This window comes from Homarus americanus, unplaced genomic scaffold (genome assembly GCF_018991925.1).
Source record: "Homarus americanus isolate GMGI-L3 unplaced genomic scaffold, GMGI_Hamer_2.0 scaffold34921, whole genome shotgun sequence".
NCBI classification, from domain to species: Eukaryota; Metazoa; Arthropoda; class Malacostraca; order Decapoda; family Nephropidae; genus Homarus; species Homarus americanus.
This window is the reverse complement of record NW_024741901.1, coordinates 12,359,075-12,381,684: the sequence shown is the minus strand read 5'-3', so window position 1 is coordinate 12,381,684 and position 22,610 is coordinate 12,359,075. Positions and strand designations below refer to the sequence as shown.

At 46.3% G+C, this 22,610-nt stretch overlaps 1 protein-coding gene across 1 annotated transcript in view; it reads right to left on the bottom strand.

Annotated features, from left to right (window-relative positions):
• Nucleotides 1-18,451, bottom strand: part of LOC121876112 (delta-sarcoglycan-like) — a 31,801-nt gene extending 13,350 nt beyond the window's left edge. Inside the window, exons 1-2 of the mRNA XM_042381050.1 lie at nucleotides 18,441-18,451; nucleotides 16,154-16,433 (exon numbers count right to left, since the gene is read on the bottom strand). Of these exons, the coding sequence (XP_042236984.1) occupies nucleotides 16,154-16,433; nucleotides 18,441-18,451 (291 nt within the window). The remainder of the gene's footprint in view (nucleotides 1-16,153; nucleotides 16,434-18,440) is intronic.
• Nucleotides 18,452-22,610: the final 4,159 nt, after the last annotated feature.

Genomic DNA, 22,610 nt, shown 5'->3' with positions numbered 1-22,610 from the left:
TATATATATATATATATATATATATATATATATATATATATATATATATATATATACACACACAGTAAAACCCCGCTTTATGTGGTTTCACTTTACACGTTTACGCTGTACCCTGCCGAACACGGAATGCTCACTTTACGCAGTGCGTGTACAGGAGAGCGGCTGGCGGTCCTCTCGCGCCGCTCTATTTTTTTATTCAAACCTTCCCCCATCTCCCGCCATCCCGCCATGTTGGGTAAGCAGCGTGAGTAGGTTGCGCAGTGTATGTCTTTGTTGCGTTATCGGTGACGTCATATGACGTATCCGACTGTGATTGGGCCAAGCATCCTTACCTCCCTCTCCCGCTAGCTGTGATTGCTTTAATGTACTATGATGTGCCCCGCCGCGGGAGCGTTCAAGCCCCTTGACCTACCAGAGTCAGTTACACCCCTCCCGACTACACCGTGTGTATATCGGTATCCATTATTCCATAAGAATGGCTTCCACCGGACCACCACCACCACCACCACAAAGAAACCTTGCATTACCTGGACCCAGCCGCCCTAAGCCAAAGAAGATACGACGTTCCCTAAGCTACGAAATTAAATACAAGATCATCCAAGAGTTGGAAAAAGGAACAAGACAGGTTGATCTCGCGCTCCAGCATGGTGTTAACAAGTCTACGATCAGGACAATTAAGAAGGATGCAGCCAAGATAAAGGAGCACATGAACATCACAAAGTCTACAGGTGCTTCTATGATCAAGTACTGCCACAACCAGGTGCTTCTCAAGACGGAAAAATTACTTGTGAGCTACTTGGTTCGTCAGGCGCGACGGAGCATGGCGGTGGACACGCGCTCAGTTAAGGAGTACGCACGTGAACTGTATGCTGCAGTGTCACGGAAGATGGGAATTGCATAGCACAAACCATTCAATGCTTCCTCTGGGTGGTTGCAGAGATTTAAGAAGAGGAACAAGATCACCAACATTAACATTGGTGGTGAAGAAGCTAGTGCTGACCGTGTTGCGGCTAGGGAATTTCCTCCGTTTTTACGTGAGATTATGGAGGAAGGACAGTGCACCGACGACCAGGTGTTTAACATGGACGAATCTGGTCTTTTTTGGAAAAAGCTACTTTCCAAGACCTTCGTTGTGAAGAATGCCAGCAAGTGTCGGGGCCGGAAGTTGCAGAAGGAGCGCATCACCGTCCTGTTTACCACCAATGCTTCCGGTACCTGTAAGCTCAAGTTATCGGTGATCCACACAGCACGTAAGCCTACAAGAGCGTGGACATGACCAAGCTAAATGTCCACTGGCTGACCGCACGTAAGGCGTGGATGTTCTCTACTCTGTCCCTCTCCTGGTTTGATGACTGTTTCGTTCGTGATGTGAAGAAATTCTACGAGCAACACAATGTTCCAGTCAAGATTTTGTTGCTGCTTGACAACGCACCAGGACACTCGCCCCTACTGTTAGATCGTCACCCCAACGTAAAAGTGGTCTTCCTTCCTCCCAACACTACGACATTAATACAGTCCATGGACCAAGAATTGATCTGTAATGTGAAAGCTGCATTCTCTGCAAAGAAATTTAAGCTCCTGAACGACTACACCAACACCAAGGATAAGTTGCGTAAGCTGGGTGACACCGATAGCAAGAGCGAAGACGACGAGGAGGAGCAGTTGGCAGAGCAAGAAGTGTTTGTGAAACAATTTTGGAGATAATTCAACGTCAAGAAAGCTGTGGACCTCTTGGTGGACGCATGGGATCAGCTGTCTGTAGCAACGGTTCGTCACGCATGGAGACATGTGTTGCAAGGTATTCCAGGTGGGAGGCAGAGTAAATCTGTGACTGGTGAGGTTCAGACTGTTGCAGTAGCAGTGGACCTTGCCAGAGAAGCTGCGCAGAGTGTTACAGTTGCAGGCTTCTCCGAGACCACCAACGACGACATCCTGGAAGTGATAAGGAATCGTGATGTGACTGCCGACAAGATGCTAGATGATGATGACGTCAGTGAAGAGGCAGGTGGTGCGTAATCCCAAGAAGAACGCAAGTTATCGCATAGTAATGTAAGGGGTGCCATCGAGTGTGTTGAGAAACTGAGGCTCCTCCTTTCCGACGACCCTGACGATAACCGGTATGAAGTCTTCACTACCCAGCTGTTGCAGACTACGGAGCCCTACATCAAGGTGTATCACGACAACATCAACACCAGCCGTCAGCAAAGCATTACCGAGTTCTTCGCCCGCAACCCACCACAGCCAGCCCAAGCCAGTGATAGTGACAGAGACAGAGACAGTGATGGTGACTTTGAGGGATTTGTCAGGGACGCACTAATAAGTGTGGATGACAGTGATGAAGACTCACCTGAGGGCCAGTAGCCTGCCCTCTACCTCGGAACCAGCCTTCATTCCCGTATGCCGACCCATCTCTTCTACTAACGTAAGTGTTAACCCTAACCTTGTTTTTTTCTAACCTAACCTACAGAATATTATTATCTTATTAATTGTTCTCTTCTATATTATGTGTGTGTGAATACCATCATAAAGTTAAGATGTTATTTTTACTAAAACGTACGTATTGTGTTGGGAAAAAGTAGAGTTTGGGGGTCGGCCCGGTCTCTATTTCAATTAATCCCATATGTTATGTTGTTCACTTTACGCGTTTCTCGCTTTACGCGGGCCGCCGTGGGTTCAATTGACAGCGTAAAGTGAGGGTTCACTGTATATGTACCCGGTCGGAATTCTCTCACTTAAATATTGTTATTTTTTTTAGTTACAGTGGATGGTAACCAGCGTATCCCTCGTGGTCAAGGTCAGATAACCAGCGACGCCGAACAAAGCGGGGGCCTACCATCAAGCCACGCCTAACCCTGCTATATAAGACCACACCTGGCCGTGACGTGCCCCTTCTTCTAGCTACAGCCGCAGCAAGCAACACCTCCTCTGAGCACCCTCACCAACCAGCTCTCCCTACTCACGCTTGTAACCACGCAGCCTCCTCCCAGCACCAGCCACCAAGCTGCATTGTACATCCAATATAATATGTATACAGAGAGCACATTGTGAGTTTCCTTTCTCCATCCCATCCTGAGTGTGAACCCAGACAGAACGTACCCCACAAATGGTGACCCCGGAGTGATCACTCACACAGGATGGAGGAGAAACTGATCACTCTCCCAGTCTTCAAGCAACATGGAAGACTGGCTTATCCACACAGAGGCAGCTCTCATCGGCTTTACAGCTACTGTCTCTACACCGCAGGTTAGACACCCTAGAGCAGCACTGCTTCACTAAGCAGACACCAGCTTCTCTTCCTGCCCCAAGCACCACTTCCTACCGACCCCAGCACACCCGCCCTGCCTCAGACGCCGCCCCCGGCCCACCAGTACCCCCTGCCACTGTCCTGGACCCTCCTACTGACGCGGACCCTCCTCCGCTCCTGCCTGGCAGCCCCTGCTCCCGACGCGGCCCATGCGCCTGAGTGCAGCCCCACACACCCTTTTTCTTATTCCCTCATGTACTCCCTGCTACTGTCCTGCACCCTGCTGCTGTTGTGGACCCTGCTGCTGTCATGCACCCTGCTGCTGTCATAGACCCTCTTCCTGACGCAGCCCCTGCTCCTGACCCAGACCCACACACCCCAGCAGGCGCATCTGAGGACTCTGTACCTGCCGCAAGGGAAGCAAAAATATTCATCGCCTCCACAACCCTCCTTCTCCCTCTCTCCTCCGACAGATCTCGTGTATCTAGACAAAGTTGTCTCCACTAGCGGCCAGCTTATCCACGCCCTCGCTGTCATGTCTAACATGTGGCATGAATCGCCCGTTCTGCCTCACATGTGCCATGCAACCCTGCAGACAAGAAGTCTCCTACACTGCCTGGAGGGAAGGGGGAGTATTGTAGTGGATTCCTCCCCTACAATCGCTTGCCGCTGAGTAGCCGAACCCGCGAATTCCCCAGTGTATGCCTCGTGGTCTAGGTCAACCAGCGCCGCCATACATCACGGAGGTCAACTATTAAGCCACGCCTACCTCCGCTATATAAGACCTGACCTCGTGGTGACCTACCTCTCTTTCTACCTACACCAACCAGCAAGTAACACCACCTCCTCCGCTCCTGACTGGCGGCCCTCGCTCCCGCCGGCGAGCTTGGCGACCCACAAGCTGGTCCTCCTCTGAGCACCCTCACCAACCAGCTCTCTCTACTCAACGCTTGTAACCACGCTGCCACTTCCCAGCACCAAGCTGCATTGTACATCCAATACAATATGTATACAGAGAGCACATTGTGAGTTTCCTTTCTTCATCCCATCCTGAGTGTGAACCCAAACATAACATACCCCACAAATGGTGACCCCCGGAGATTCGCACTCACACAGGATGGAGGAGAAACATCTCATGTAAACCTACAATTGGTGACCTCTGGAGCCGTGAACACCACACTTCTTTCTGCTGCCTTACTCCTGGAGCTGAGAAGATCGTCCTACCTGCTGCCAGCCTAGGCCAGCCGCCTTACCCACACCACGTGCTACCTTACTCCTCCACGACGACACCACCCGCACCACGTGCTACCCCACTACGACACCATCTCACGACCGTGTGACACACTTCCGCAAGAATGGACGGACGGATGTCTCTACCGACTTTCAACCACAACGTCGAGGACTGGTTAGATCATGTGGAAGCAATCCTCATCGTCTCACAAGCTACTGACGAGCAAAAGTACGGCGCCCTGCTCTCTTCCTTGCCCACGGAAGTCGCCAAACATGTATCACGGACTATTTCCAACCCTCCAGAGAACAACAAATTCGCCACCCTGCGGGACGCCTTAAAAACGCATTGCCAACGGACTCGCACCGGTCTCCTGCAGAACCTATCTTTAATCTCCCTTGGAAACTCAACTCCGGGACTTCTCTGGGAGGAGATGTGTAGGCTGAACTCCCGGCATGCAGATAGACTTCCCGACCCTATGCTGCACCAGCTTCACGCACAAAAGCTCCCCACACAAGTACGTATCATCCTGTCCGCAGTAGATTACTCGACGACACCTGAACTCTACTCAACCCCGGCAGACAGAATATTCAACGAGTGCGCGGCTGTGTGCCTGGCTGCCGCGGACAACCCAACGACCACACCAGTACCTACCTCCGAACTTGTAAGCCGGGTCAACACCCCTCAGCCGAGCAATACCTCACAAGATATCAGGGACCTGTTACAAACTTTGAACAGCAGGATGGACACCATTGAACACCCGTCCTGCCTCAGACGCCGCCCCCAGCCCCCAGCACAGTGTATCTACCCTTTGTTGGTATCATCAACGTTTTGGTGCTAATGCTAGATGCTGTGAGGCCCCCTGCAACCACACGGCAAAGCGACATCGATGGAGGCGGGTAGGCGCCATAACCTCCGCCACTATGAAGCAGCACATCACACGCTTTACTTCTGACCTTGACCATCTTCAATCCTGCTGCCCGTCACGACCTACTACAAACACTACGTCAGGCGGTTTCTGCATTCAAGGCTTCTGCCCCACGCCATCCTTCCCACCGCCCTGAACACATTCATCCCACACCTCCTCCGCCAGTCTGCCCACAATTACCCCTTGCAGCACCACCTCGCCCACAACATTTCTGGGCACCCTCTTTTCTTCCTCAGGTACCCACTGCGCCTGTCTTGCACCCTCCTGCTGTAATGGACCCTCCTCCTGACGTGGCCCCTGCTCCTGACGCGGACCCAGACACCCCACCCTGCGCCACTGAGGACTGCGTACCCGCTGCGAGAGAAGCACCACATTCCTCGCCTGTAAAACCTTCTCTTATCCACAAACCTACTCTTCCCTCTACTTCACCCACAGATCTCGTGTCTCTAGACAGAGTCGTCTCTCGTAGCGGCCAGCTCATCCACACTCCCGCCCGTTATGTCTCACATGTGGGATACAACCCTGCCGACAACGAGTCTCCTGCACCTCCCGGAGGGGAGGGGGAGTATTGTAGTGGATTCCTCCCCTACAAACGCCGTGTGTCGCTGACTGGCCGACCCCCGCGAATCTACCAGCGTATCCCTCGTGGTCAAGGTCAGGTAACCAGTGACGCCGAACAAAGCGGGGGCCTCCCATCAAGCCACGCCGACCCCCGCTATATAAGATTACACCTGGCCGTGACGTGCCCCTTCTTCTAGCTACAGCCGCAGCAAGCAACACCTCCTCTGAGCACCCTCACCAACCAGCTCTCCCTACTCACGCTTGTAACCACGCTGCCTCCTCCCAGCACCAGCCACCAAGCTGCATTGTACATCCAATATAATATGTATACAGAGAGCACATTGTGAGTTTCATTTCTCCATCCCATCCTGAGTGTGAACCCAGACATAACGTACCCCACAAGGGCACACAGTTGGAGGTTTGAAAAGTTATGTAATGGTGTTGCTTGCCCTAGCTTATTTCTGCTTAGGTTCCTAGTGTTAGTATCTTTAAGCTTGGAATAGATTACATACTTGTTGCTTCGACTGTTAAACTCTTGTGAACAAAGAAACAAAAAGAAATATTTGTACATACTGAAAAGGTAGCAGAAATTATTAACAAGATACAATGGCAAAAACAAAAACGTGTCAGCATTCGTCGAGGTCCAGGGTGGTGCATGGTTCATCACCACCTCCACCAGTCGTTGTCTGCCATCAGGGTGGTCGACGCAGTAAAATATAGTGGTTGGCATTTCCCGTCCCGTCCGGTGGTCTGCCACGGTGTGTTTCGCATGCTTCACTTCCTCCACTTGAACTTCATCTGTGTAGAGCGGTAGTTCCTGGCGTGTTCCAGATGGGTTTTTCTAGTCCCATCTGAGTTTCCTCTGTAGAGCCTCATTTTCCGTTGTATTCCAGATGGGTTTTTCTAGTCCCATCTGAGTTTCCGGCCGGGATTAAAGCCGGTCCACTGTTTGGGGTGTCATCGCTCTGGATGGCGTGAAGGGCAGGGTCCGCGGACCAGGGTTCGCCCTTGACCGTCCTGTCCACACTCTCACAGTGGTGAATCCCTCCCTGGGTGGGCTCACCAGGGTTTGTTTGTCTTTTCCTCTTCTTGTAGTCAGGCCAATTCTGTTGCGTCCCTAATGGTGTGGTCAACACAGGCGAGGTAGATCTCGGGTGGGGCCGGGGTTAGCCATTACTTGTCTGGCACCTGGTGGTTTCATTCCAGGAGTGGAAGTGAGTGGGACCAGTTGACAGGTCCTGGAACGTAGGGAGCTGTCGTCTGCATCGCCACTTGGACCTCTAAATGTTTGTTGCCAGCTGCTTGCTGCTACAGTAGTTGTAGTTGCAGGTCGGGGTTCCGGGACTCGCTCCTGGGTTCCAAGGGAACGACCTGATTCCCTGCCTGGAGCTAGTTGCTGCGCTGGTCCGGGCGCCGTAGCTTGCTCAGGCTGATGGTACCCGCAGATGTTGTCTGTCAGTATTGTGGGCTGTGAGACCGTAGCCTCGGTGCGTGTCTCGTCGTTCTGCAGGCGAGTGACGAGATGCGGCCCAGTGTCTTCAACCGGATCGATGGCCAGCATTAAGCGAGCCCCGTTTTACTCAATGCTGGTGTTTCCTGAGCTTGGGGCTTGCAGTGTAAACATGAAGGCGTTACCCATATCCGCCGCGAGGTAGACCGATAAGTGTCCCGCTCACGTCGGGCATTCATTATGAGTAAGGATGCGTTGGTCTCAGCTCATCTGGTAGGGGGTCAGCTGCAGTTGTAGTGGTGTCATCTCCGAATTTGTGTGTGGTCAGGGAGACCTCGCCCAGGCCCGTGAAGAGCAAGGGCAGTGCTGACTCTGTAGCTTGGCAGAAGGACAAGATTCCTTGATGGAGGTTCTACAATTAGAAGTGTCCCTTAAACTCGTTACTTTGATTTATGTTCTGTGACCTAGTGTGATCTATGAGCCCTAATCTGATCAGGTATTACTGGTACAAGCGGGGTAGTGGCTTGGGGAACTCTCTGATTATTACTTGGAGTGTGGGGCATCTGGTTGTTCTGAGGGGGATGGTCAGCTGCTGGTGGAGGGATAGGGTGTTGGGAAGGGAATGTTACTCTTAGAGGGGGTTGGTTGGTGAGGCCTGATTAGTTTAAGACGTCATCATCGACAGTTGCCAGCTTCATTCTATTCACATGCACAGTTTCCTGACGTCCCCCGTGGCAAAGCGGGGGAATAGTGAAGTTTACTTTGCTGGGTTGGGCGGTTACTCTATATGGGCCTTGCCATCTCTGTTGCAACTTAGAGGGGGCGTCGGGGGAGGGTGATTTGTTAGTTAGGAAAACCAGGGCACCTATAGTAATGTTGGAAGGGGTGACCCTGAGGTTATAGTAGGTGGCGTTGTGTAAGTGGCCTTTCCTGTTTAGTTCATGAACCCGAGTAAAGACCGTCTGTAACCTGTTTTGCAAGATAAAGGGTAGTCCTCGCTGTAGGTTATGTATCTAAGCTACTGTGCTGAGTAGCAACCTTGTATATATGCTACTGTGCCGAGTAGCACGTGTTATGTGGCAACATTGCCCCGAGGCTGCCATATGGCAATGCAGCCTCAGTGTGTCTCCGTGGGTCGTGCATGGCACACGCTAGTCACTACTTGTATTTCTCCAATCCGTTAATAAATGAACTTCAGTGTTACCCGGTGTTTCCCTACCCATCACTGCCTTCTTCAGGGAACACTTGGAACCTTCACTCGCTATAGGATAGGGGTGGGGGGTTGATGACACCAACAGAGAGATATGGGTCCCTGCCAAAGTGAAGAAAGTAAGGGGTGTTATGCAGGGTGGTATTAATTGCAGTGTTCATGGCCAGTTGTGCAAGAAGTTGCTGATCGTCCCAACCGCCGCACTGATTATTAACCAGAAACGACAAGTGATCTTTCAACGTGAGGTGGCGAACGCTCAACCATGGCATTAACTTGTGGGTGGTAACTGGTGGTGAGATTTGACTTAGCCCACAGCAAGTAATATGCCTTCTGGAAGATGCTAGAGGGAAACTCTGTCCCTCGATCACTGATGATGACCCGGGGACACCCATGTATTGTAACAAGGCTTTACGAACCGTCTCGGCGCGTTTATCGGGGATGGGTATATAGGTCGCAAAACGTGAATAGTGATCGACGATTGAAACAACGTATCTATTTCCTCGATGTGAACGTATTGTCATGTCAGTTAGATCGATCGATACCCGTTCCAAGGGCTGAGAGACTGGTGGGAACTTCTGCAGCTCTCCCTGTCTCTTTGGGGTACCCTTCCTTAACTGACATGGCAGACATCCTTTGACAAATGCCCGAACTTTCCGCGCTAAATTAGACATGAAAAACATAGAACGTGCACGTGCATTTGTGCGACATTCACCCGGGTGGGATGCGAATTGGGAAGAGTGAGCTGCTTCTAGGGCCGAGTTTTCTGAGGGTGCGGGGATGACTACGAGTTCTGTGGGTTGTTCATCATCATGTCTCATAGTAACAAGGTACAGGACTCCGTTTAAAAGACTGAAATCACAAAGTGAAGCTTTGTTGACCATCTTGGGGAGTGGGCCCCCCTCAAGGAACATAATGACAGGACCCCACTGTGGGTCTTCAAGTTGGCGTTGGCTCACCTGATTAGGTGAGAGGTCCCTTATTTTTGACCTGACCTGACCTGACTAGTCACGTCACCCCCCTTCTCTTAAGCTCCTCTACGTGTGTGTTGGTGTGGGGATTAGTGGATGACATCATTATAACCTGACCTCATGTTTTTAAGGTCACCCTGTATATTTAAGCCTCTCTCTGTCCATGTAATCCAGTTGCCTCTGAAGATGTCTTGAATAAAGACGAAAGCTAAGGTACTCCATTTTCCCGTGCTATTTTATTGCATATACATATATATGCAATACCTGAACGTATTGACGATTATATATATATATATATATATATATATATATATATATATATATATATATATATATATATATATATATATATATATATATATATATATTAGGGTGGTCCAAAACTATATGGTAAAAAATATAAGTAGTAATATATTGCCTCCACAAGCCTTAAAATTGTCCATTTGGTTCATAGATAAGGTCTGTAAAATTTTATCCATATTCATTAACATTTAGAGGTCAATCCATTTTGCATATTATACTTGTAGTGTAGGACTGAATTTTCTTGTCCGCATGATACAGTCTTAATATACACAACACATTATATTGGGTATATTTCAATGTATATAGCCTAGTTGCCTATTTGGAAAGGGCAAAGAGTCAAGTATTGAGTCATAGGGACTGACAATGACAGGTTGAAACAGGAAACACAGACAAGGGTTACCATTAATCAGATGAAGTTACTTATTTCATTTATATCTCATCAGTTCTACAATTATTTCATTATCAATCGAAATAGTATATTATGCAGGTTTCCATCTTGTGTCATGGCATATGAATGGCAGGCAATTATTACCTGTGAGAAATAATTAGACTTAGTTACAGATTTTGTAAGGACCCAATGCTTCAAATTCTAAGGAAGGAGTTGCTTGAATATTTGCCAGTAGCCCTGCAGGATAATCAGCCACGAGATGATTATAGGGAGTTTCTAGAACTAGCTCTTTTGTTTCTTGGTGGACTGCCAAGTAGTAAGGTTTCCTTTCGAGTTCCTGGTCCTACACACCATGCAAGATGGATGGCAAAAGGAATCTATGCTCTCAAAATCTATCTGTTCAAACATCAATTCACATTATCAACACGGGAAGAAAACAATATCACACAACTGGCTTTGTTTGTGAGCATAATGTATGTGAGATTCTGGCATGAAGCACCAATGGCTGTTCGAGCTCCATTCAATGATTTGCAGCTAATGAAGGTTTTAAAGGAATATCCTCATGAGAAAGTTGCACACGCAGCACAAGCAGCAATTAGCCGACATCTCTGGTATCTATCAGAACATCTTATCGGTCTAAGCTTATTTGATGACAGGATCGATACTGAAACCAAGAAGAATATGGTACAAAACTTCCAGTGCCCAAAGAAACAGGACTTTTCAAGGCGTATTGTCCTATCTGATGAAACTCCTATCAGTAATGTGGCCTCATTTGTTACTGAGCGTAATTAGATATTTTTGATGTTCTTACACTAGATGGCAAAGAAAGAGCACAACTGTTCTTGAGTAAGGATCCCAAAACATGGAAAGACGATGAAGTGTTTATCACAATGAGAGATCGTGCGATAAATATGAAGGTGGTGAATGACAGCGCAGAGAGGGCAATTGCTCTCATAGAGCGTTATAATGAGTCTATAACGCAAAATGAGGACCAAAAGCAGTACCTTTTACAGGTTGTTGCAGCTCATCGCAAGAAGTTACCAACGGCAAGCAAAGCTGCTATGATGAAGGGATACAAATAAAGAATGTGTATTGGTGTTCTAGAGTTATTTAGTTTGTAATTTGTAAAACTTATAATTGTATTTTGCTGAATAAAGACAATGTGTTTATAATGTGTTTATCTAGCCCCGAAAAATCCTTATTACGTACTAAATGGAAAAAAAGAGGACATTGGATTGACCTCTAAATATGCTTTAAATGATCCAATTTTTTTCTGGGATGCATTTTGTACCTAATGGACAAAAATAAACCTTGTGGAGAAAACGTATACAAATATGTGATATTTTGGACCACCCTAATATATATATATATATATATATATATATATATATATATATATATATATATATATATATATATATATATATATATATATATATATATATATATATATATATATATATATATATATATATATATATATATATATATATATATATATATATATATATATATATATATATATATATATATATATATATATATATATATAATGGGTCTCTTGATTTACAAATAATATACAAGTAACATAAGTGATACAAATATTAAATATAATAATTATGTGTGGAGAAGCTCAAACTACAGGGTATTTCAACATAGTGACAGTGCGAAAAGTAAGAATGACTGGGAGTGAATACACTGGTTGATTACAAGTTATTGATAATTTTTACAATGGTTGGGACTGGGCTGTTCTTATAGCGATCAGTTAGTGCTCGTATGGGCTGGATGCGGTTGTGGTGTCGAACAGCAATTCTCGGACGAGGGATCTCGGGTGGTAGTAGGAGCTGGTGTCGAGGATGGTGCAGAAGCTTCTCACCAAATTTGCAGATGAGGTTGTGGTGATGGTCAGAGAGAGCCGAGAGGGTCAGTGTATTGAGCGCTTCTTGATATGTGGAGTAGGAAGGGGAGAGAATAATCTTGCATGCCCTCTTTTGCATTTTTTCTAGGTGTATACGTTGTGTGGCATTTAGGGAGGAAGACCAGGTAGGGGAGGCATAGGTGAACTTGGGAAGTATGAATGTTGAGTAAACACTGAGGAACTGGGGCGCAGGAACTCCGAGGGACTTGAGTCGGCGGAGGAGGTGGAGACAGAAACTGTAGGATTTGACAACTTCACTGACGTGTGGTTTCTAATTTAGTTTGTTGTCTATGGTGACGCCGAAGAGCTCAGTGGAATCTACAACCTGGAGTGTGTTCGGAACTAAAGTAATGGAAGGGGGTGGGACAACGTCGGAGGAGAGGTTGATGTGCAAAACCATGGTCTTGGTATGGTTGATGGTGACGTGGTTGTTGGTGGCCCAGTTTTGGAGACTGTTCAATAAATCCTGAAGGGCGGTATAGTCGGGAGCAGAATTGTTGACGCTGATCCCAATGGTGGAGTCGTCGACATATTTCCAGCGAGCAGGGGTATCTCTTAGGGCATCATTGATAAGCATAGGGAAGCATAGTGGTCTCACCTTGGTGCCTTGGGGGACACCACAGGTGAATGACTAAAGGTGGAGACAGCCCCTCGGAAGCGAACAGCTTGGCGTCGGTTACTGAGGAAGTCTGTAAGCCATGGTATAAGACTTCTTCGAAACCCGAGGTCGATAGCTTTGTTGATGATTAAATTGTGGTCGAATAGGTCAAATGCCTTGGTGAAGTCAATGAAGGCGACAGCTACAGACGTTTTTCGTTTTTCCAGATGGTGGTATATGTAGTCGAGAAAGCTGATAAGACAGTGATTGGTGGAGGAAGTTTTCATATTACCAGATTGCTGAGGATCTACGGTGTCTGCAATATCAGCATAAGCCCAGTCAAACACAAATCTTTCACAGATTAAGCTAGGTATTGGGGTGATTGCAATGGGTCGTAGCTAATTTAAGAATTGTGGGCTGGTTGACTTGGGCACTGGTGATACATAAGAAGTCTTCCAGTCAGCTGGGTATCTGGCTTGACTGAGGGAAGCATTAATGATGGGGCAGAGGGGTTTAGCTAGCTCCGGGGAGAACTCATTGAAGAGTTTCATTGGTAAGTCAATGGGGTGGTGGAGCGTTGTAACTTCAGTTTGTCCAGACGTTTTGCTACTTCAAATTCTTCTACTAAGTCAGTGGGAAGGGGGGCTGGTAGGTAAGCAGGGGGATTGGTTGTATCAAGTCGGGGGAGCGTCTGGCATATAGTAGCGAAATGGTTATTTGATTGCTCAGCTGCGTCAACATTATTGAGATAGCTAAGAAAGGGGAGGGTGTGTGTCTTATTGTCTAGTCCACAGAGTTATTTAAGCTTACCACACCACTGACTGTAGTTGGTCTGCTTCAGGTGTTGCAATTTGGTTGGGTAGTGAGACTTCTTTGCAGTGCGAATTTCGCGGATGACTCGGTTGCGAAGGGACCTGTAGCGGTTGTGGTCATTGAGATAAAAGGCTCTATCTCTCTGTTGCATAAGTCTTTTGATCCGAGGTGTGATCCAGGGCAAGTCATCTGGGTGAGATCTGACGGACTTCTCGGGGAAGAAGTGGTGGTGTGTGTGTGTGTGTGTGTGTGTTTGACCTGTGGTGTAATGGTCAGTGTTCTCGCCTCCCAAGCGAGCGAACCCGAGTTCGATCCTCGGGCAGGGTGAAACTATGGGCAAATTTCTTTACGCCATTTGTCTCTGTCTACCAAGCAGTAATTGGGGACCTGGATGTTCATCGATTTGCGGATCGTATCCCGGGGTAATGGTTAGCCAGTAAAGTTGTCGAGTTGTACGGCCTTCTCGGACTATTCCTTGACACTGGGTCATGCAACTCGTTAACTTGGGGTGTGGTTGTTGTGTTGGCGACAGCTTATACACCTTAAACAAACTCACGCCTAGGTGGCCCTTGGGCCGGCCATCCTTGTTACACGAGGGGCAACCATTATTATTATGTGTGTCTAGACATTTTTCAGCTTGTAAACATCGTTTTATAAATAATACTGCCATATTATCCTAATGTGTCAAGTTCTCCAGATATATTTTATAGGCAACACGTTCAGGTGTTGTGGTCAGGACTGGAGCCAAATACATTTTTGTATTAGAATTTAAATAGAATGTATTTGAATTTTATCTGTATTTGACCTTTGGATTTGCTGTATTTGCTTAAATACATGTAAGCCAGCGTCTGGGTGGCAAGGTGGGGTCATTGTGCATGACAACAGGAAGCGTAGTCACTGATCCTGTGTTGGGTAATGCTATCCTGACTTCCTCCCCCCCCTCCTCTCCCCTTATCTCTGGACCTGGGGCGGTTTGAAGAGCTGATGTTTGTAGAGTGTAACCAGTAACAAATTGTTTTTGTAAATTATTAACACAATATTTTTGATTTATGTTTACTTCTGTTTACTTGTAATATGAGCACTCAGAAAAAATTGAAGGATTCATTGATAAAAGTCACAAATATCCAATGTGAGAACTCGTCTTCGTAGGTAGTAGGTAGTAGACAGCTATCAAACAGGGAGGTACTACCGCCTGGGAAGATATTGGAAGCATAATGAATTGTCTAATGGTTGACCCTGCTGCCATTTGGAGTCACGAAAATTGTGACCAAGTCCCAGGTTGTTGATCTGACTTTCTGCCTCATTTACACACGATTGCAGGGTCTCAATTGTTTCTCCTACTTTGACAACACAACATACATACAGTATATCGTTTCTCAGTTCTCACTATTGATCTTTTTTCATTTTTGTATTTCTTTATTATTATTATTATTAGTGTTGTTGTTATTTTTATCATTGTTATTATTATCATTATTAATATTATTGTTAATATTATTATTACATTTTGGCCCTCTGGCCCAGATGTGGGTCAGTGACGTGTGCCCGGGTGGGCTAATCCCCGTAAAAAAAAAATATATATATATATATAAAATAAAATAAAATATTTGTATTTGACAAATAAAACAATATGCAAATGTATTTGACAATTGCAAAATTGCCATATACATGTACGTATTTGACAAAGTTATTTGATCTCAGCCCTGGTTTAATTTAATGTGGTGGTCAGATGTGTCGGTGAGTCTAGATGACGGACTCGACGTGGCATCTTTACCCAAAAAGAGGATTTATGCTAATCACTTTAAGAGAGTCCAGGACCACTAACACCCACCTTAAGAGAGTCCAGGACCACTAACACCCACCTTAAGAGAGTCCAGGACCACTCACACTCACCATAAGAGAGTCCAGGACCACTCACACTCTCTATAAGTAAGACCAGGACCACTCACACTCACCTTAAAGAGAGTCCAGGACCACTAACACCCACCTGAAGAGAGACCAGGACCACTCACACTCACCATAAGAGAGTCCAGGACCACTCACACTCTCTATAAGGAAGACCAGGACCACTCACACTCACCTTAAAGAGAGTCCAGGACCTCTCACACTCCCCTTAAGAGAGTCCAGGACCATTCAGGACCACTAACACCACACCTTAAGAGAGTCCAGGACCACTCACACTCACCATAAGAGAGTCCAGGACCACTCACACTCTCTATAAGTAAGACCAGGACCACTCACACTCACCTTAAAGAGAGTCCAGGACCACTAACACCCACCTGAAGAGAGACCAGGACCACTCACACTCACCATAAGAGAGTCCAGGACCACTCACACTCTCTATAAGGAAGACCAGGACCACTCACACTCACCTTAAAGAGAGTCCAGGACCTCTCACACTCCCCTTAAGAGAGTCCAGGACCATTCACATTCACCCTAAGAGAGACCAGACCACTCACACTCACCTTAAGAGAGTCCAGGACCACTCACACTCAACTTAAGACAGTCCAGGACCAATCACACTCACGCTGTTAATGCTACACTCACCATTGTAAAGTCAAGGACCCTGAGGATGAAGAGGGTTAGGGCGAGGTTGAGAATGACCATCACCAACAGGAGCAGAACGAGGGTGTATAGGCAGCGTCTTCGCCAGCCATAGAGACCGAGGCGGTACTGGTGTGACCCACACTGTACTGTTGTGCCCTGCCCGCTGCGCTGCTCCAGTCCGGTCCCCGAACTGCCACCCAGGCCACCCCGGGGCCCTTCACCGCCACCAAGGACGCCTCGGGCCCCTGCCCCACCTCTGCTGCCTCCGCCGGCCATCTTCCTGCAAGTACAATGGTCAAGGTGACTTATTCATGCCTGGATGAGCTATTTCTCACAAAACAAGAGAGGGGAGAAAAGGTACAAATATGCCCCATAAAAGTTGAGGATCTGGGCGCCAGACTCACTGAAGATACCAGAGACTCTAGGGCATCTAGCTCAATGCTTCAGTGATACATTATGGTGATTATAGGCCCCTGGAACCAGTGTGTAGATGAGATAGACAACCTCATACTGGGTGCTCCGCACTCATAATACTCGGGTATCAATGTGGCCAGCACCTTCAAACACCGAGCTCTTCAGCACACTAGCTGCTCCAAGACGACACTGACTCCATGAATGTTCCTGGGTCACGTGACAAAGTAGTCCCCACGGTTATAAAATTAAAATTTCTCAACCCCAAGATAGCTCAAATTGGTGTAGATTCTTCGTACAGCATCGCCTCCGCGGCGGTAGTAATACTCCTTCTGTACTGATTGGCTGGTTTCCAAACCAGATGGAGGAGGATACAAAAATTTTGTGTGTGTTTATTCATTGTAATTACTATCGATATGAAATTACTTTATGATTGTGTGTTCACTTACAAAATTTCATAGAAAATAAGCTATTAGTATTTGTTGAGTAAAATTCATGGAAATATTACTCATACAGTATATGCAGCAGGATAATACACCAGCCGGCTAGACACACCATCATGTGCACGAGGGAGATGAATCTGTAAAGGATTAGTTCGTACACTACATAATTATCTTCGCATTTGATTATAGATTCAATAATATCCTATCATCGAAACAATCTTTTTCTTGTGACTCTTTTTACATGTTATGGTCATATAATTAGGGATGCGACGATAATAACAAAAATATTAATGGACAAAATTGAGGGTAGGAGGGCCAGGGGAAGGCAGAGACTGGGGATGGAAGGGTGAAATTAAAAACTGAGTCTCCAGAGAGATACAAACCTTTGGAGTTTGGTAAAAACAGCTCGAGAATGTTTAGAGTGGGGGATTGTGGTCACCAACCTTCAGATTTTAGGACGGAACTCTGATTGATTGATTGAATGATGGCCACAAGGCGTCTTTTTTTCATTAGGTTTGATTTGATAAGTAAAGGCTTCTGGTGCCCGGGGGCAAAACATAAATTTACGCCGTCCCTAAAAAAAAAAGTTCACTTGCGCCTTAGACTCAGTTTTTAACTAGTAATGTTACATGACAATATTACCTATCATGTTACTGTATCGTATCTGAAGGCTCACCATAATGTCATGAATATTTGATGTCTGGAAGGGTACTGTGGTCGGATAAATGCAGAAAAAAACAATTCATCCCATAGAAAGTGATTTTGCGTTGAAAGGAGGTATTATATGTGACTTACTAATGCTTTAGTTCATTGACCAATCACTCAAGTTAAGTACTAAGATATTTCTAATGATATTCAAATATTTGATATCAAGTATAACGGCATTTTTGGTGACTCATGGTCTTATAAAATGGTAAATTTTGGATAAACTGGTTATAATTTTGGCGCTTCCCAACACCCGGTGGCACATTGCCCCCTCTGCCCCCTCACCTCACTACCCCACTATTTGTGCGCTATTACAGGGAATATCATGTGCATCCTTAAGCCTTTCAAGGTTTTAACTCGACTACACACACACACACACACTCACATACGAATATATATAAAGGAGGGCAGTAAAGTTTATACCAAGCACCTCACTAGAGTTGGACCACACACAGAAAAATTAAAGATGTCGAGGTATATAAATATTCTAATGAGTATTTTTCACTTTTTTTTTGCTCAAACTCTCCAGGGATGCCAAATGCCGAAGGTTACTATGCCAATTTCAAGATAAACTATGATTTCTAATAAACACGTTTTACTACATGTAAATGCTGAAAACTCTTCATGGAAAAAAAGAAGAAAACTCCTCAGTACTTGCACGATATTCAGAAAGAAAATAAAGTCACCAGCGCAAGTACTGTTCAGTCACCCTATGAGGTCGGCAGTACCTGCACACCATCGCTCGTTTGCTCCAGAGTGGCAACGCGCAGCTGATGAATGTGACAGGCTGAGCACCTCAGAAGAAAGACGAAATCACGACACGACTCCACGGCGCGACTGCTTCCACGGCTGCACCTTGGCGCCTCCGTCGACGTGCAGGACCACATGAGCAGTCGATGGGACCACGTAGGTGTTGTCGTGGGTATAGGATCTCGTCGGGACTACCTTGTCAAAATGGGTAGTGGCCGCATCCTGTTGAGGAATAGGAAGTTCCTCTGTCCCCATCGTCCGTTGGTGCCAAAGAGCGTCTTGGAATCTATCCGAGGCGAGGACTCCACAGGAAAGAGGCAGCATCGAGAGTCCTACACCGCGCCCACCGCCATGCGTAGGTTCGGAGGAGCATCCGAGCCTGCAGCTTCCGCCATGCCGCAGTAGGGTGTGTCATAGGAGGGAAGATCAGCTAAAACTAATGGCCCATCACTTTTTTGGTAGATTTTAGTGTATATAAACAGAAAATAATTTCAGTTTCAATATTTTGCAACCTTTTGCTAGGTAAATTTTAGCGTGAAATTTATCGAAAATCTAACATACAGCTGCATTAGTGCATTACAATTAAATAGTGAACATTGCTTTCTGACTTCATTCTTTAACAACCCAACTAACAATATTTTTTTCTGTTTCAGATTCTGATGCATTTATAAGTTGATAATATTTGCGATGGCTGCTTGTGTCAGGACGAGGAACCAAAAATCCAGCCATCTCAGTCACTATCTTGGGTCTGGGAGAGAGCTCCTGAAGTCGGAGTTGCCTACATTGAGAGATGCTTTGAGATACGGTGTTTTAATCAGGCAAATCAGTGAAAAGAACCAAAGAACTTGCACAAACAAAGACATTGCCAGTGATATGACCAAAGCTGTCTTGGCACAGTACACTCTGGCTAACGCCTCAGTTCAAGCCTCCAGTCATAACAAGTCAGAAGAAGATTAGTGAGAGACTGCTAGCCAGTTGGGAAAAGGCAAGAGATATCTCTCTTGGGAGAGGAAATTGCAGTTAAGACAGCTTTGCCAAGCAACTGGACCAGTTATTTGACATAATTACTTGCAAGTGCCCAATTGTTCTCTGTCCTGAGTTTGGATGCGATCGTGACTGTAAACCCGAGGCCCACATCTCCTGTATTTGCAAGCGTGAACTGAAGATTCCTGTGATCGAACTGGCATTTGTCAAAGCACAGAGAGAGAAGACTGGAAGTATAGGGGCTCTCATGATTTCTAGCCAAGATATTCCGGAGTCCAAGAGACAGGAGGCTGCCACAGAGAGACAGAAGAGGAGAAGAGTTGCCGAGGAAAAGAGACTTGAGAAGGCCCAGGGTGAGGTAAAAAAGGCCGATGATTGGAGTCAAGCTGATTCAGAGTTTAATGACTTCCCCATGGCTGGTCCGAGTGCTGTCCAGGAGAATGGTGACTTTGTCCCTAACCCAGAAAATAAGGATCCCAAACCTTCCAGGCATAAGATTCGAAATAGGAAAGATATCCCGAGCATAGCTCTGGCCAGCATGCGACACCACACTGGTCTCAGAGAAACTGCAGAGATAGCAACAGCTGCCTGGATTGACGGTGGTTTGATAACACCTGATGATGTTCACCTGGTGATAGATAATAACAAAGTAAGGAGAGCTCAGGAGAAACTTGTCAGTAACCTAGAAGAGGAGTTTGATAAGGGGATAAGAGAAAATGGAATCAATAGTTTGTTCTTTGATGGGAGAAGGGATGACACTAAAGTGTTCATGAAAGTTGGAGATTCTGACAAGTTGTTCCCTGCCATGGTGAAGGAGGAACACTACTCCTGCTGCAGTGAACCAGGAGGGAAGTATTCGTGGCATTTCACTCCAGAGAAAGATGACATCAGGAAACCAGCTGAGAAAGTGGCAGATAACATTGTGAACTGGCTCAGAGAGAGGAACGTAGACCAGACCCTGCAGGCCATTGGAGGGGACAGCACCAACACGAACACAGGGTGGCAAGGGGGGGTCATACAGTGGATAGAGCGGAAGATTGGGAGGAAGCTGGGCTGGATTGTTTGTGACCTCCACACCAACGAGTTGCCACTCAGACATCTGATCCAGGAGCTGGATGGCAAGACTCCTTTCAAACAACAGATGGTCTGGTCCTCTTGGCAAGATGCTGGACTCTGCCAATTATGCTAGGAAATATATCCGAGCTTCTTGAAAAATCACAGTTGGCTCCCTCTACTCGCTGAGCTTGCATTACCGTCATTGACGACCTGAGTACTGACCAGTACTGGTGGTTACACGACGGTGCCATCAAACTGGGGTCTTGCTCTGATAGACTTGTCACCTGCAGATAGGTCCAGTCTCACATTCTAGGTGGCCTGGGCCAAATGGCTCTCTTTGTGTCTCTGTAGAATTTGGGTCGCTCATCATAAACTGAAAGGGAACCAGCTTCACAACCTGGGAGACTTATTGTCCAATTCATCGTGAGTGTCTACTTGCCAAATTGGTTCAACACCAAGGTCAAGTCATCGTTCTCCGAAGGTCCGAGGCATATTCTCTTCCAGCTTGAGCTCCTGAGGAGTCAGCCAAGGAAGGTTGTTCAGATTGTAGAGCAGACTGTGAGGACATCTTCCTGGTATGCTCATCCCGAGGCAGTTCTGCAGACAATGCCCTGCAGTAAGGATGAGGAGGAGAGAAGAGTGGCAGTCAAAAAGATCTTGGATATGAGACTTATGAGAGGATCTGGGCATGATGAATCAGTTGGTGACGATTCCTTCAGGGTCAGGAAGACTCCTGAAGTCAATCTAGGGTGCCAAGACCCTCACTGATCTCCTAGGATCTGGATAACATCCAGGCTGGCAGATTCTCTTACCTGCAGCCTCACCAATGTTCAAGCCGAGCTTTCCTGACACCCTATGCATAAACCTGCCTGCCTTTGGCCACCCAGAGTAGAGCTGCCAGTACAGCAGTGAGTGGCCAGCAGTCACGGCAGTACAGCCAGGAGAGAGAGGGAAGGCCACATCCGAGCTCAGGCAGGTCAGCAGGAGGTGATGAGTAGAAACAGAAGCAAGAAAGACATGTTCTCTATGGTGTGCAGCAACACCGGGTCGTAGTAGTAAAACCGGTTTTTGTATTTGATGATTTTGTTTTCTAAAGGAATATTAAATTTAATAAATGTGTCAAGATCATTCGTTTCACTATTCTGGATCATTTTCATCCTAATAAATTAACCTGATACATTTACTTTACTTTAAATAAGCTATTTAGTGGTGTTGGTAAAAGGGTGGGAATACTGAATTTTCATAAGATTTCAAGTTAAAATTTACCTAGCAAAAAATGAAAACTTTTCAAATCTGAAGATATCACATGATTCTGCACATAGAACTACATCATTAATACCATGGGCCGATTTTTCAAACTCAAAAAAAAAAATTCGCCTCCGTATGACACACACTAATGCCGCAGTGACCGCCAGCGGGGAGCGCCACAGCGACTGAAGATGCGATGGGATTGTCAGACTTATGGCGATTAGATGAAAAGTTGAATCCAGACATCGTAGATCCTCAAGAGGACCCCATTGTCTTCGGGGGGAGGTGTGTGATGTTTATGTACTGTAATGCGAACGAGCCGAGTAAGTGAACCACTGTATGGCGTGAATGAGCGGGAGTACTAATGCTGTCCTTTAGTGGCGTGTGGATGAGTGCTGCCACCTAGCGTTGTGAATGAAGTTGGATATCTGAGTAGTTATAAGACATTGGCCACCGAAAATTTAAACATGATGCCCGAGGCACCGACTCTATTCAGAGATAGTGAAGAAAACAAATTAAGTGAGATAGTAGTGACTAGTAACGATGTTAGTAAGCAAATAGACAAACTAAAGCCTAATAAGTCACCTGGTCCCGATGAGATATTTGCCAGAGTATTAAAGGAATGTAAGGAAGAGCTTAGTATGCCCTAGCAGTTGTTTAACATGTCCTTAAAACAGGTGTAGTACCAGAATCCTGGAGGATAGCGAATGTAATACCGATTTTCAAGAAGGGGATAGATCACTATCCTCTAACTACCGTCCAACTAATTAACATCAATAGTAGGCAAATTACTGGAAGCAATCATTTCAAACTCTATTCGAAATCACCTGAGAAGCACCGATTGATCAATGATTCCCAGC